At 38.5% G+C, this 13776-nt stretch overlaps 2 protein-coding genes across 2 annotated transcripts; both read right to left on the bottom strand.

Annotated features, from left to right (window-relative positions):
• Positions 1–315: 315 nt before the first annotated feature.
• Positions 316–3209, bottom strand: LOC135141850 (uncharacterized). Its single transcript, XM_064073380.1, has 2 exons — positions 539–3209; positions 316–488 (listed from the first exon to the last, which is right to left on the bottom strand). The coding sequence occupies exons 1-2, from the start codon at positions 784–786 to the stop codon at positions 374–376; spliced, it is 363 nt and encodes a 120-aa protein (XP_063929450.1). The 5' UTR covers positions 787–3209; the 3' UTR covers positions 316–373.
• Positions 3210–4718: 1509 nt separating this feature from the next.
• Positions 4719–6365, bottom strand: LOC135141849 (uncharacterized). Its single transcript, XM_064073379.1, has 2 exons — positions 6254–6365; positions 4719–5254 (listed from the first exon to the last, which is right to left on the bottom strand). The coding sequence occupies exons 1-2, from the start codon at positions 6312–6314 to the stop codon at positions 4770–4772; spliced, it is 546 nt and encodes a 181-aa protein (XP_063929449.1). The 5' UTR covers positions 6315–6365; the 3' UTR covers positions 4719–4769.
• Positions 6366–13776: the final 7411 nt, after the last annotated feature.

Below are 13776 nucleotides of genomic sequence, written 5' to 3'. Positions count from 1 at the left end.
TGTTCTCAAGTCAAAATTTTTGTGTTGTTACGCGAACGATTTTAACACTTTTTGAGACTGTTTAAAAATAAAACCTATGTGATTCTAGAGTAAACAAAGTACCCTAAAAGTGATAGACTGAAAATTTTAATAAGAGTTGAACTCAAACTGACGACCAGCTGCAGGACAAAACTGTTGGAAAAGTCAGGCCCGGCTTAGGGTAAGTTGCTAAATTCTAAATGTGACAGGTCCGTATTCGCCATTTTGGACACGCGTCAGTCGAAAAAATCAACAACTGGAAAAACACTCGCTTCCTCTGTAATTGAAATGCAATAATTTGTTTTATTTAATTTATTAAGAGTGAAAAAATTTTGTCATAGCCACCTAACAAGTTCTATACTCGCACTCTAACTTGCGCTTTGTATTCGTAATCCCTATCCACGTGTCCGTAGTGTCCGTAATCATAATAGTATCCACCATAAGACCTGCCCGCAGATCCCGCCAAAGCCCTAAAATTTGTTGGTTTAATTTTAATAATTCAGTTCGTAGTTGTGCTTACCCGGCTGCAAATCCAGCCTTAGCCCCTAGTCCCGCCCCCACAAGTCCTGCTCCTGCGAGTCCTGCGAGTCCGGCCCCCACGATTCCGGCTCCGACGAGTCCTGCGGCCCCTAGAGCGGTCAATAGGAGCGGGGACCTTCTTTGCCTTATGAGTGCGGGGTTGTTAATCTCTTCCTCGGTGAGCGGGACGGTGGCTGCATTTATAACTAGGACGAAACAACACAAAGAAGCAAGGATAAGAAAATTCATCTTGTCTGTGATTGAACAGGCTACTGACTGGTTTTAATTTAGCCACTGGCTTATATAAGTAGTCCTGAAAATATGCATTGTTAAGAAATCCAGTTTGTGGACATTGAAAAACTGCGACATGATGTAGTGTGTTTAAATAGACATGCGAAAGATCGAAAAGTCTTGTTTACAGAAACTGGCAGATGGATGTTTGGCGGCAATAACGTGTGTAATATTTATTAAAGACTTTTTTGTTTTATTGAAATTGTTGTGGCTGTAAAAACCCATTTTTACGTTCGCGCTTTTGTTTGGGGGGGTTTCCAAATTTGACTAGGCGGGTCTGATGGTAATGACATTGACCATTATTATTGCGTTAGAGCGTCTTGATTCTAATTTAAATATTATAAGGTTGCGTAAATTATTTTTCCTAATTAAAGTATTAAATACTGGTTGTAAACCACAAAAAGGACGTTGCGGAAATTTTCTAGATCATAATCGCTTTAGTGTTTTTTTATTATAATTATTGTTTTATGCATGGTGTATTGTTATTAACTGGAGATTTATTGGATCTAGAGTGGTAAAGCGTCACAAACAGAATTAGGAAGCGTTTGTATCAGGAACTCGGCAAGGTTGCCTCGGTATTTTTCCGCAGCGAAGAAATTTGTCGTTATAAATATGTAAAAAAAATATATATATAAAATCCGAGTACCCACATGAAACTTTAATGGAAACACGAGAGTCGGCGGAATCCTTAAATCCTGACCTTCAGGCGCGAATTTAGCTGGATGTTCTTATGATTATTCAGGATAAAAACAAAAGCAAATTCGATTAGGCTTTCAATTCACTCTAGGAAAAACCCAAACAAAATCACATTATGACAAACAACCGTGACTTTTAAGTCGGCTCTATTTTTAGCTTGAAAAATATTTTCAGGATAACAAAATAACGAATTTTGTATTGGACGTTTCTTATAAAATATTCCATCGCGTTATTCTATAATTAGGGTGTGGGTTTTCACATTTTAAACATGCTAATTGTCTAATGTGGAAGTAGCAAGTTGGATTCTGTCCTGATTGTATCGCACAGACCGTGAAACATCCTTTGACAATAATGGTGTGGTCTGTAATTTATGACAAAGGCGCTAGGGTTCTTTATGTCGAGAGAGTGTGATGAATTGCACCAGTAGGGCATATATTAATATAGAGTGTTTTGTTTTTTCACAAACAAACGGATGATAAAAAACGATTGAGCCACTCGAGATATGCTGTGTCTCATCTAAACAATATCTTGTAAATAACTCCCTAGAGAAATTAATCGAATTGCTGTTTTGTAATTTCTTGGGTGAATGTCTTTGTGGAGAACAGATGCAGCAACAAGATTCAATTATATTCCAGTGTTAGCGATTATTGATCATCTGCTACAATTAATTTTGCCGACACGAATACCTACACAGCATCTAGACGGAGACAAAACTTGCTACAATGCACCAGAATTATTCAACAAGAATACACATTTGCTCGACGCTGTTACTCCATAACTCACATTTGAGCCGTTGATGTATTTCGTAATTTATTTTCCAAATTGTAATTTAGCGTAAACAAAAGTGTCACAGTCGTCAGACGTTAAACATCAGAGTTTAAAAAATTTTAAATTGATATAATATTAAGAGCGTGGTACTTGGAGCGAGCGAGAGGAGCGGGTCGAACGAAGCTCGTGACGTCTAATTTGCTCATTAACAACAACTTGTTCCCGTTTCTAGACAATCTGAGACTATTTAGAGGCGGCGCATTAAAACAATAATTAAATATGCCACTTTTTATCTCTTAAATTTGCGAAGAATGTAATGCAAATGCGGATTTGTTTATTTTAATGTTGAAAATGTTGCGCGTAATCATTGTAAGATCCTAATTTGAATAAACAAATTTATTCGAGTCAATATTCATGTTTTTCTGTCAGTAATATACGTCAACTACAAACAAAATCAATGTTACCAAATTTAAAATAAGTCATAAAAGTGGTGTGAGAATTCTGTCCTTTGAATGTTGCTGAACGTTAATTAACACACTTTTTACGTCGATACAATCTAATTTGAAAACTAGCACGCACAGAATTTCATTATTCTAGAAATTTGGATTATTAATAAAGGAGCAGTCGCATCTGTTGCCACACAGAACACTCACTGAACTTTAATGGAGATGAAATATTGTTATGTAAATTGAGCATGTGTAATTACGAGCATTGTTCTCGATGTGGTTCAAAGTGTTTAACTTATATTGTGAGTTAGTACTCTACTACGTCTGATATATTATACAAACTTCAATCTCAGGAGAACTTCCGTAATTAGTTGAAGATATTCGCGAGTTAAATGTCATTGTCTTTTGATAATATTTATCTAGGGGATTTATTTTGTTCCGGTTAATTACTTTTTGAATCGAGACGGTCTATAAAATCTTGCTTTAATAACCATTCTCCACTGTGTAAATCCAAATTTTAGAAATTTATGTGGGAGGAATGATAAATGCCGTAACAAAACTCACGGAGTGTAATTAAATCTGTTTTCTAATTTACGCGAATGGGAGATCATAAATTTTCAACTTCTTTATATATTTATCATAATTTCACAGCATCTCTGTGTTTACGACTTTTACTTTTCTCATTCGAGGTACTAACACATACTCTGCTGTTCACGCGCGTGTAAAATGGGTTGCATAACATTGATTTTACGTATTGGCGCCACGCTCACTGATTTAAAACAACCTTCGGACTTTTAACCAATCACTGTTTCGTAATGCAACGACACCTTTTCAGTTTTACTTTAAAATCAAGCGATGCAACCCTAGTCGAGCATAGATACGAAAAGAGGCGGAGCCAAAGACGCGATACGTCACCACAGTCCATTTACCGCGGTGTTTTAGAATCAACTGCAGTATTTTTAGTCATGCGTGCGTGTTTGAATCTATGCGATTTAACAGCAACTGCAAGCCTGGTTTTTTACTAGCAAACCCATAAGGGGGAGAGGTGTAACAATAAATCGTAATTAGTCGACTACAGAAGCAACCACTAACAGCACTACTTGACGCAAACACCAAAGCACGTGGTGTGTTTGTTTCCCCAAATGTGGGAATGCGTTAAGTGCCTTCTACTTGAAAGCACGGCTTTGGCGTTTTGTTTTTTTTTTTTTGAATATTTATTAGCAATGTTGGGGGTGCTTTTAATTTGGCTAAAAGGACTACGTTCTTGGTTAAACAAAGGCTGGCCGCTAGGGCTGTCTTTATTTATGCTGTACATGGTTTGTAGATAGAAGTGTTGGCGTAATATAGAGGCACCGAGAGAGAGAGAGAGAGAGAGAGAGAGAGAGAGTAGAAATTATTTGTTTTACTTAAGTAGTCAATTTGTAAAAGGAAACAAGTGTTTAATTTCTCGTTAACAAACGAAAAAACTTACTTTTGCGGTTAATTCTGCTAGGAAATTGTTTTTGTATTATTTATTATTCATTATTTTGTCGAACATGTGTTCGGAAAAAACTGTTCGTTGATTCCGACAAATAAATTTTCTTCTTCTGGGGACAAGCAGTGACATGAACTCGTATAATAAAAAGTATTTTTTATCTACCTTTTTGGCTGTTGTGACGTCGTAGCACTTAGAAAGTCACGTCTTCGCTTCTCGTTTCATTTCACCGAAAAACTTCTCGGCAAAACTCAGGTATAATAAACACGATAGATTTTTTCCCGTAATTGGCGAAAAGTTGCTTGTTGACATTGACTCGACAAAAAAGTTTAATTCATTACGGCAATAAATCTCACGAGAGTTTGAATGTGCTCATCACCCCGCGTTGAATTTTCTAAATCGCTTGCCATAACCTTGCCACACTCATAATTTCCCCGCCAATATCTCACATAAGATGAAAACTTAAATAATGAATTAATCCCAACACCACTCCATCAAAACACTCATCAAATTTAACCCTTTATTTAGTAAACTCATCAGGAAAAATTCGCGCAACTTTACGCGTGCGACTTGCTCTGGCTCTCAGCGGTGGCGGCGGCGTTGGACCCGGCGCCTCCCCCATAGCCTCGGCCTCCAGACGAGCTGTGACTAGAAGCACTAGCCGACGAAGCCGAGCCGCTGAACCCGTTCCCGGTGAAAGTCTGGCTTTGTGCGTTGGCGGTCGAGTCGGAATTTCCAAAACCGCCTCCAGACGCTCCGGACTTGGCACCTGCATTGGACGTAGAGCCTCCGATACCGGGACCGAAGCCGCCCTTACCGCCGTAGCCCCCGTGTCCTCCGTAGCCTCCTTTGCCGCCAAGTCCTCCCACGAACGGGCCTCCTACATTGCCGGCTTGAGTCTGGCTGGTGGCGGCGGCTGTAGCGTCCGCCTGACTGCCAGCACCGCCGCCGTAGCCGCGGCGGGCGTCTGCTGACCGGACCACACGGCTGGAGGCGGCGAGAGGAATGTAGAGCTCGCCGTCGTATTCTACAACGGGTACCACTGAAAGGAAAAAGGTTAGTAGTGAGTGCGGCTCACTGCGCTCGATCGTGACTGGAAACAACTATGACCCACCCCGTTTAGGATAACCTTTATTGAAGACGGTCATAGCAATTATCGTCGTAGGGCTTAGCAATCAGAGAACCAGGAGTGGTTATAAAAATCTCTGGCTCAGCCTAGTCTCTTTTGTTGCAGGGAATCGGGACACTAAGTTGCAACTTAAGCTAAGTCGGGCGACGAAGGATGATGTGGAGGTACCAGGTTGTCTTCAAAAGGTGATTTAAATAGTTTGCAAAGTGGTGTCCCCTTTACGTGACAGGAGATGAACTTTTTGTGAAGACCTGCTACGTACGGGATTTGTAGCCCCTGATGTGTATATTTTTGGGTATAACCGAGAGTTGAATCATTATATTGTGTCAAGAGAGCGAGAGAGGGTGGAGTGCAAAAGGGACCTTAATAGGGTTTAGGCTCGCCTCGCTCATCCTTATTATGAGTAGTTTTCTAACCGAGCGAGGGAACGAGTAACCGAAGGGACCAATAATAATAATGATTACGACTTGAGGGGGAGAAGTTTTGCGCGACTCATTAGGTTAATATTGATCAAGACAATATTGATTTACCGAATTAGTAGATTTTGCACTTCTGTAAATCCCGACGGGATGGGTTAATGATTTTAATGGTTTTAGCCTTGGAAGTTGAACAGTTGTAAATGATGGTGACAGCGTGATGTTTGTCTTTTTTAAGAATTGGAGGTCTTGTGATTCATTCGTTAAAGCAAATAATGGATTTCTCGATTTGCTGATTTTCTTATTAACGCGAGGAGAGGTTCGAAAGTGAATTAACGCCATGACCTTATGCATATTTATGATTTGGTTAATATAAATACTGAGAAATTTGGATGTTTATGAAGGTAAAGGCAAACTTTCTGTTTGGGTGAATTCGATTGCGACGCAAGGTTGCTACGCTTGAGGTTTGATTTTTGTAGTGGGTTAAAGTACTTACATTCATATCTGGCAGCTTGAGTGGCCGCGATGATGGATAGAAGCAGTATGAAACACTTCATGTTGAATAATGCTATTTGTACAGTAACTACAGGTGATGTATTCGGGATGATATTTATACGTGAGTTTAAAATGAAACCCCCACCAATAAAGACTGTCCTTTTATTTGTTTAACACAAACTGCGGGAACCACCTTTTAATTCGTTAGAAAACATTTATGACGACGTATTTAAAAAAATATGCAAACAAGAGTTGAATTAATGAGCATTGCGAGAAATACGGGTAGTGATGGAGGATCTAAGAAGCTGTCGCTATATTTGTTCAAAAATCAAAACACAATTAATAAAAAAAATCTGTTTGACTAAAACATTATACTTTTACGTAATCGATTAACTTTAAAAATACATTTCAATTTTGACTTCACTAAATTTCATTCAGAATTTACATATTTATTCAGTAAATTAAAACGTCGTTAGATCTTTCACAAACTCCATAAACATGGCATGTTTATAAAGTCGTTCGGGGTTTATCAAAATCGTAGCTCGTGGAAGTTGAATTTTGACTTCTACTTTCACCGGAATTAAATCAAACGAGTCGAAATCCGAGTGGGGCTGTGGGGGTGTCACAAAGATACTTCCGAACTCTCGCATGACTAGAGGCCAGGAAGTGGCGAGAAGACAAATATTGGGTATAGAGGGTGTAAAATGAGAACACTTGCAAAATGAATATTTAACCACGGCGTTAAATACACCCAACCGTTTTAAACAGTTCTATTTATGGAATGCCACTGTTTGGCTATGGGGTTGACCAAGTAAATTCCGGGCATGTAAACCCAAATTCTCAGCTTGTATCATTATTATCTCCATACCGATTGCGCGACTAATTGTCGCCAATCTTCGGGCTCCAGTTGTGTCCCCAGTTTTAGAAAAACCTTTTCGAGCGGCTTAATTTCCCAGAAGCAGCATTAACGGAGAATCCGCTACCGCAGACGAAATTATATCATCGGCACGAAAAACCCAGATTCACAATAACCCTCTCAGAACAACGGATTCCATTTTTACATTTCAAACTCAACTTCAACTCCAAGAAAAAATAACAAAATATTGCCTCGATTGTGCTTAAGAGATGAGGGAAGCTCGTTGCGAGTAACTCTCAGGTAAAGAAGTTGACATCCAGACTGTACCGGAACCGGATACGTTGATTAGAATCGGCGATCGATCTTTCCGTTGAATTCACAATCTCTTCATTTAGCACATAATTTTATTAGATTGTCACGTATTTACTGTAGTGTAATGCTAAACCGGTACTCAGGCTAAATAACAGAGAAAAGGGAATTCTATTAATGTAGTGTGTAGTCAACATTGTGCGGAATTTAAACAACAACTCGAATAAACAGAGCAAATAACTGAAGGGCAGGTGTGTGTTTTTGAACGGTTTATTGGGTAGCGCACAGTCGCACCTCTGGAATTAGCTAACCCCAAGGAGAGCATGATATGGAATAAACGTCTAACTTGCGGCAGATCTAAGTGTTTTATAACCAATGGTGGAAGCGTAAAATTTTACAACCGTAATAGAAGCTAAGTGGAGCTAAAGGGCAATACGTTGTAAGTTGTCTGAGCGTTAAGACGTTGGTAATCTGGTTCGAGTAACGCGGACAAAATCCGGGAATAATCAAATGAGTGTAATCCATCATCGAGGAATGGCATATGGCGATGGCACCCCATAAAATAATTTCCTCTTTTAAATCGCGGGGAAAACTGTTGCTGGAGTTGAAAACATGTCCCAGCTTCGAGGGGAAAGGTTGGCAATTTCGATCGTGAGTAAATAATGACTCGTACGCCAGAATAGGTCGCCCTGATTTGTGAGTTAGATAATTTGTTGTTAAATTAGTTTCGTCTTTTGTTTCCGGAAGTAGTTTAATATTCATTAAAACATCGATAAAAGTCAACAGAGCCTAAGACGAGTTTAGTCGTGTTTTAGGAGGCCGATTTCCCTTTAATTCCAACTCATTTTGGTCGGCATTGCTTGCACGGGAGATAATCTAAGACCCGAAGTGATCGGTTCAGTAGTTCAAGGGTTATCTGTATAATGAAATCTCACGGACAGATAAAACATGAAATCAATCATAATAGCTGACTTGTGCAGAAACCTAGAGAGAATTTAAGCCCACAGCAACTACAAAATTCTCTGTCGCGCTGTGAGAGGTATTTCATTCTGACATAGATGTTTCTTTTTTTATCGAGTTGCATTATAACTGAAGTTATTTATTAAACATGCCGAACTTTCCGAGCGATAGTTGTTGAAATTGAAAAGATGTTCCAGCGTCAAGGGGAAAAGTTGGGAATTCGATCGCGGTTAAACAGCGACTTGTGTAGTAAGATAGGTTGCTCTAATTTGTAAGTTAGATAATTTCTTGTAAGTTAGTTTAGACTTTTGTCCGTATTCATTAAAAACATCGATAAAAGTTAACAGTGCCTAAAGATGAGTTTAGTCTTGTTTTGGGAGACTGCAGTAAACCGTTAAGCCGATTTCCCTTTAATACCGACTCATTTTCTCCAGCTTTGCTTTGTACGGAAGATATTATGACGTATGGATCCAGAATTTAAGAGGCTCTTACCACTCCTGGAAACACATTCGGGCTGGATGGAAGTGTGCCACTAAATACTAACATCTTTAGCCATATATTTTCCCCGAAAACAAGAAAACTTCCGCACGAACAACCAACACACGGGGATGAGAACGGGGATGCATGGTATTCCGATTGATGCTAATTTATTACGCAAATTCCCAATTCGGAACTTTCTCAATGATTTTGTTTGGATCGCGATGAGGATATTGACATGTGTTCTTAATTTCCTCCCGACCGTTATCAACCGTAGAATCGAACGATGAAGAGATCTGACGTCTATTTTTGTTGTTCGGAAAGGCTTTCATGTGCAGCCGAACATATTTAGACTAATTGATAGATTGTCAGTGCAGCGTATAAACTTCGAACTGCAGAATGAAGTAATCAAAACGTGTCGGAGGAAGTTGGCAAAGGCATCCGAGTTTAATTTTAATCAGCGTTATTGATCTCACTAATGATATTGTATTGATTATTAGAGCCATTAATAAGTTCCACTTTGGTCTTGTGTCTAGCATCAGGGAAGTTCCACACTTCTATTCTTGGAATATAGTTGGTACAGAGACCCGAGTTACGATATGCAAAAACCGTTAAAGAAAAGTTTTTTTCTTAAGTGTTCGACCGTATGTACATGGAGAATAGTGACCGAAGTCGTCTGAAGCAGTTCGTTTCATCGCCAGTGCATTTTTGCATCAATCTTGCATAAAATCGATTTTGCTGCACCGAGACAGTCCGCCTTGTTTTGAATTTTTCAAATTTTCACATTATATAGTAATCTCGCAATATGTTACGTAAAACTTCTGTTTATGTGTTGCGTTCTTGTAATGAGTAGTGTGACGTTATTTATCCTAATGTCTATTTAATAACGCGTAATGTTACAAGTTTTGTTAAAAACACCGAATTTTGTGTAAAACGATTTAACGTTCGGCCTGTAATGCGGAAAATACTGTAGTTCACTTGAAGCAAAATATTATTAGCTTTTATGTGGATCGATACTGAAGAGCACTTTGTTTTTTCATCGCTTTTTATTTACAAATAACGAAGCGTCGTGTTTTTAAAACATAGAAAAATATTGTTGCCGGGAATTTGAGAAATGTATCATTTTATTTACCCTGGAACTGTAGCGGATGGAACGGAATTGTTACAACGGAAACAACTCCAGAAGCGTATTTATTTAAAATTAACAAGTAAAATTCTAGAGATGATTGTTATCTTCTGGTAAGATGATTCCCTTAATTATATTTTCTGGAAGAAAAATGTTAGACCGTGACTTCACCCGCGGCTACGGTGTGACGTCAGCACCTGGATATCCGTTCTGCGAATTTCGACCAGCATACTTACACGAGAGCGCCAACTTTGTTAATCTTTTGTAAACAAGATGGTGCAGTGTTTATGCATTCTTCTTTTAATGTGTTGATTTTTTCAATTTTGATTTTTTTGGTAATAACGTCGGGTTCACGGACAACGTGACGTCATTCGCAGCTGACGTCATCGCGTGTATGTCTGTCGATACGGAATTTCGACCTGCGTCTTTAGAGGGCAAAAACGTTGTCGACGGTACAAGAAGTTTGTTTTTCTTTCTACATGGTGGTGTGGCGTGAGTTGTGGCGAAGGATGGAAGCAATTAGACATTTTTTAATAATAATAATAGAAAAAGTAATTCATTTTCTACATGTTGGCACCAAACAAACTAATTTAAAAAACGAACTCCAACAAAGAAGGGGATTAATTATTGATCTTTATCTTGTAATTAATTATACGAAATTATGTTGCTTCATGTCAGAAACCCGATACCTCAGCCACTTTAATAATTTGTTGTAGTTGCTACAGTTAATATCGTGGATGACTACATGTGTACACAGAATGCACGCTGCACTTTGTTTGGATTAAACTTTGGTAACCCTCCCTTAATACTTTTTATACTCTATATATTTTACGATGTTCAACAAGAACAAGAGCCTTAATATGAATCCTTATACCGAACGAGAATACACCAAAAATTTCTGACGAATACCGTTATTCCACGATTTTTCTTTCGTGTAAATGTGAAACGATTACGTCAAAAATGGTTATTTAAATTTAAACAAGATCGTGTCAGGTGTTCGTTATTATGTTATTACCTTAGGTAGAAGAGGCGAGATGTCATCATGCTATAATCAACTGAGACTTTTGAATGTTTGAAGTAATTGGATTGTCGTCCGAGCAGGTGTCAAAATTTAAGGGCGTAGATCCGAGAGAGGAGTTTTCCCGGACCGTGTTATTTATGTATAAGGTGGTGTAGCGTGGAGGGTACATAAAAAATAAATTGTGAACTCACCTTGATAAATTCTATTTGATAGGATGCCAATAGGATTTATAGTGAATTGACGAAAATGCGATAAATATATGAGAAAATTATACACTTTCGTCGATTCTTTTTTGCCCGAAGAGATGTGATCGGTGTTTGGAATTTGATCAAGTGATTTGCCAAATCGTTGCAATCGTAATGAAATGAAAGCATAAAAAGCGTCATCGTTCTGTTTGATTTACGATAAAAAGGATTTTTTCTAAAATGAATTTATATTGTACAAACAGAATTAGAGATAATGTGAGGATTTGCATACATTTCGAATCATCCGACAGTTGATAGATTATTGCGTTTGCAACGGATTTCAGCTTGAAAGCCCTTAAAATGATACAATAATAAATTACATTGAGATAATTTCGTTAACTGCATAAGCGGATTCCATTAAGGGGTGTACCGTAAATAGAAGGTGGAATTCTGGTCGTCGCCATTAGCACAACCTCGTTTTCGTTTGCGAGGGGATGTTCCCATTTATTCACCACAAAGGATATTTTTAATTCATAACTAGCGATAACAAACTGCGAGGTAACAAAAGGCAAATAACTTTATTACGTTTTGTATGTAATTAATTAATGGAAAGTGCGTGGATTCATTTCAGCAAAACTCGATCGTAACAAGAAGTGAGAGCAATTAGCACGACGCTGCTCATTTCGGTTTATTTTAACAGTTGTTAACTTTAAACCTCTGGCAGCATAATGATAATAATGTTGTTAACGCCTTCTCTGTTTCAAACCCATTAATTTCAATGATATTTTAAAAATAGGACGATGGAAATTCGCACAATGCGGTGCCGAGAAACACAGCGCCTACATCAAAGGTGACATTCTACATACGCTCCACGTTTCCCCTTCCACTCGTAAGCGTAAACCGGTCTTAAACCGGTTTCACCACTTTTAAACCGGTTACGCCCACTTTTAAACCACAGGTTCGCAGCATTCTGACCTTAATTGCGCTCCATATTAATTTCATACTCCTTTTTATTACGTTTTCTGCAATCGATCAGCACTTTAACTGCGGATTTCCTTGCCGCCGCTGCTAGAGCTGCAGTCGGAAATTCTGCTACAGCTTTTGTTTTTCGCGCATTTCACTCGTCTTTCACGGGCGTAACGATACAACAAGTAAAAAAAAATGATTTGGAGTTACGGTGAAGCCAAGATTCACTAGATAAAGGGTTTGTTGGGTAATGCTGGAACGACGAAAGCAAATTTTCTCGCTTATCGTAAAGGATATTAAAATCGTTGTCAGATTTATGTTGTGCCTTTCAAGCAGACTATCTGTACGCTCAAATATCGATATACGCCGTATGTTGTGCGGAGATGGCGGAATCTTGACATGGTGGAAGGATGCAACGATAAGGAGACATATATATAATTATTTTGATTATTCAACTTGGAGTACAACTTTGAGCTTCCATTTTGTCATAAATCATTTACCTGTGTTCTAACTCACTAAATGAAAAAGTTTGACGATCGATTTTATATTTGTTGTCTTAAATATTTTAGTTGGTTGATATCGCCGGTGGCCATTTTTTTGTGTGATCGTGCGGTGATGGAAAAGCAACACCTTCGTTATTTTAATGATTTAATCAGGGGGTTTGAATGCAGTGGTTAAAATCCTGCCGGGATAATTTGGTATCGATCCATCCTCCTAGATTTTAACCGCGTGTTATCCTCATTACTCCACTAATGGTAATTCTATTTTCTTCTGATCTTATTAGGGCAAGTGTGATGAGTACGTTGTTGCACATTGAAGGCATATAGTAAAGCCTGCAGGAAATTTGATATTGTTGCGTCTGCAGTGTGGCTTTGAAACGGTTACGAGATCGCTGCCCAGATCAAAGGTATTTGTTCTTGCCACAAAGTTTCTAAGATGTGCGACTATTCAATTTCCAAATAAAAAATTGATGGATTGAAAAAGTGACCGACGTATCGGCTTGTGAACACCTTGATTAATATTAGATAAACCGTTCGTGCAGTCGTAGACTAAACTGGATCATCAAAGATGAAAGACGAACAAATCGAATCGTTATTTGTCAACGGACGGAGGAAAAAATGAAAATCTAAAGTTTGAAGACAGAATGTAACTTGTGATTTATTACTATTTTGTCGTCGTCAGCAGATACGAACCTGGAAGAAGTTTCTCAGCATTCGGGGAAGCTCCACACAAACGGCTCGTTTCAAACTCGAGTGCAATTATTTATTCATCTTTATGTTCTCCAGATTTGCTTTTTTCAGCACTCCACTTTAGCATTACTCAGACGAAACATGGCGCAATTAAAGCGGGGAAAGACTCCAAAACGTGAAACCGGTTTGCGGTTACGTTCTAAACCGGTTTGTAGTGGCACGTTCAAAGCAGCTTGTTCGTCATTTTTTATTTTTAGAAGTACTAAAATTACTCGTTAAATGACGACAGCATGGAGATCCATTATATCAATATCGACTCCCCAAACTCACTTGAATTTTTTATGAAAGACTCTTGTTTACGAATTGAAACAACTTAATTTAGTTAATCAAAGAAAGCGCTCTTAGCTCCTATATCAAAGAGAACGCAAAAAAGG

The sequence above is a fragment of the Zophobas morio genome, unplaced genomic scaffold (assembly GCF_036711695.1).
Source record: "Zophobas morio isolate AGI-343-1 ecotype UQ-CSIRO unplaced genomic scaffold, CSIRO_AGI_Zmor_V1 ptg000044l, whole genome shotgun sequence".
NCBI classification, from domain to species: Eukaryota; Metazoa; Arthropoda; class Insecta; order Coleoptera; family Tenebrionidae; genus Zophobas; species Zophobas morio.
The sequence above is the reverse complement of the archived record's forward strand: the minus strand, read 5'-3'. Positions and strand labels throughout refer to the sequence as shown.